This window comes from Otolemur garnettii, unplaced genomic scaffold, assembly GCF_000181295.1.
Source record: "Otolemur garnettii isolate 467f Iridium unplaced genomic scaffold, OtoGar3 scaffold00022, whole genome shotgun sequence".
NCBI classification, from domain to species: domain Eukaryota; kingdom Metazoa; phylum Chordata; class Mammalia; order Primates; family Galagidae; genus Otolemur; species Otolemur garnettii.
The window spans coordinates 22,634,757-22,636,573 of record NW_003852417.1 but is presented as its reverse complement, the minus strand read 5'-3'; the positions used below and the strand labels follow the sequence as shown (position 1 = coordinate 22,636,573).

The 1,817-nt window shown below is 39.5% G+C and overlaps 1 protein-coding gene across 2 annotated transcripts in view; it reads right to left on the bottom strand.

Annotated features, from left to right (window-relative positions):
* SPAST (spastin) overlaps positions 1 to 1,817 on the bottom strand; it is a 62,439-nt gene that overhangs the window by 17,644 nt on the left and 42,978 nt on the right. For both annotated transcript variants that reach the window (XM_003787512.3, XM_023511890.1), the window contains exon 13: positions 675 to 717. In XM_003787512.3, coding sequence (XP_003787560.1) covers positions 675 to 717 — 43 coding nt within the window. The remainder of the gene's footprint in view (positions 1 to 674; positions 718 to 1,817) is intronic.

The following is a 1,817-nucleotide window of genomic DNA, read 5'->3' as shown; positions in this document are numbered from 1 at the left end:
GGACTACAGGCGCCTGCCACAATGCCCGGCTATTTTTTGTTGTTATTGTTGTTGTTGCAGTTGTCAGTGTTGTTTTCTAGCTGGCCCAGGCTGGGTTTGAACCCGCCAACCTCAGTGTATGTGGCCAGCGCCCTACCCACTGAGCCCTAGGTGCCACCCAAAAATTCTTATACATGTCTGTGTGAACATATGTTTTTGTTTCTCTTGGGCAAATCCTTAGGAGTGAAATTGTGGTTCTAATGATAAGTTTATCTTTTTAAAAAACCACCAAACCAGGCATAGTAGCTCATACCTATAATCCTAGCATTTTGGGAAGCCACGGTAAGAGGACTATCTGAGCCTAGGAATTTGAGACCAGCCAGAGCAACAAAGCAAGACCTTGTCTCTGCAAAAAATTTAAAAACTAGTTGAGTGTGATGGTGTGCGCCTACAGTCTCAGCTACCTGGGAGGCTCAGGTGGGAAGACCACTGCAGCCCCGAGTTTGAGGCCATAGAGGGCTATAATTGTGCCACTGCACTCTAGCCTGGTGACAGAGCAAGAGCGTACCTCAAAGAAACAAAGTAAAATGGTCAAGTGTCTTCCTAAGTGGCTGGATCATGAATTAAAGACTCAAAATTATTAAAACAGTAGTTCTTTTTTGGTTTTTTAAAAAAATTGCAATACAGATACATACCTCCTCATTTGGTAAAGATACATATACCCGTTTGATGAAACGCCTAAAAAAAAAGAAAAAAAGATTTCAGAAATTTTAGAAATGTAATTTTGAATTTAAAGATTACTCAGCTCAAGTAGCAAATGACAGAAAAAGGGCTTTAAATATATTATAAAAGGGCTTTAAATATTATAGAGGGCATCTGAATCTATTGTAATAGTTACCAATGTAAAAGTTATTTTGTTACTTTTAAAACTCTCTAGTGTTTTAAAATCCTTAATTCAAAATTGTCAGAATTAACCATTTACATATGTAGACATTTTTACCAGCAATAATGCTTTAAAGTATACAATATATCTGATAAAAGAAGTAGAATAAAGAGATCTATGCTATTTTCTTAAATGTAAAAACAACTGAAATCAACAAGGATAACAGAAACAGAAAAGTAAACATCAACAAATTAGGTAACATTAATGAACTAAAATATATGAAGAAAGGCTCCCTAGGGCAGTGAATATTACACTGGCAAAGGAAGATACACGTGGGATTCACTACTGTAAATTATGGACATGGCTGTCAGAATCTCAAGAGTGACAAGAGTCTCAAGCTGTCACCCTGGGTAGAGTAGAATGCCGTGGTGTCTTAGGTCATAGCAACCTCCAACTTGGGCTCAGGCAATCCTCTTGCCTCAGTTTTTCTATTTTTAATAGAGATGGGGTCTTGCTTTTGCTTAGGTTAGTCTCCAACTTGTGAGCTCAAGCGACTTACCTGGCTTGGCCTCCCAGAGTGCTAGGATTACAGATGTGAGCCAGAGTGTCTAGCCAGTGTTTTCAAAATTAAAAAAAAAAAAAAAACAAAAGGCCAGGTATAGTGGCTCATGCCTCTTTTCTCAGCACTTTGGTAGGGCAATGTGGGAGGCCTACCAAAACTTTTGATGTCTTCTTACAAAGATGGCATCAGGCCAAAAGTTTGAGACCAGCCTAAGCAAGAATGAAACCCTATCTCTACAAAAAATAATTAGCCAGGAATGGGGGTGCCAGCCTTAGTCCCCTGCCCCCCCACCCAACTCTGGAGGCTGAGGCCCAGGAGTTTAAACTATGATAACGCCACTGTACTCTAGCCTGGGCAGGTGATAGAATTAGAGCCTGTCAAAAAAAAAAAAAA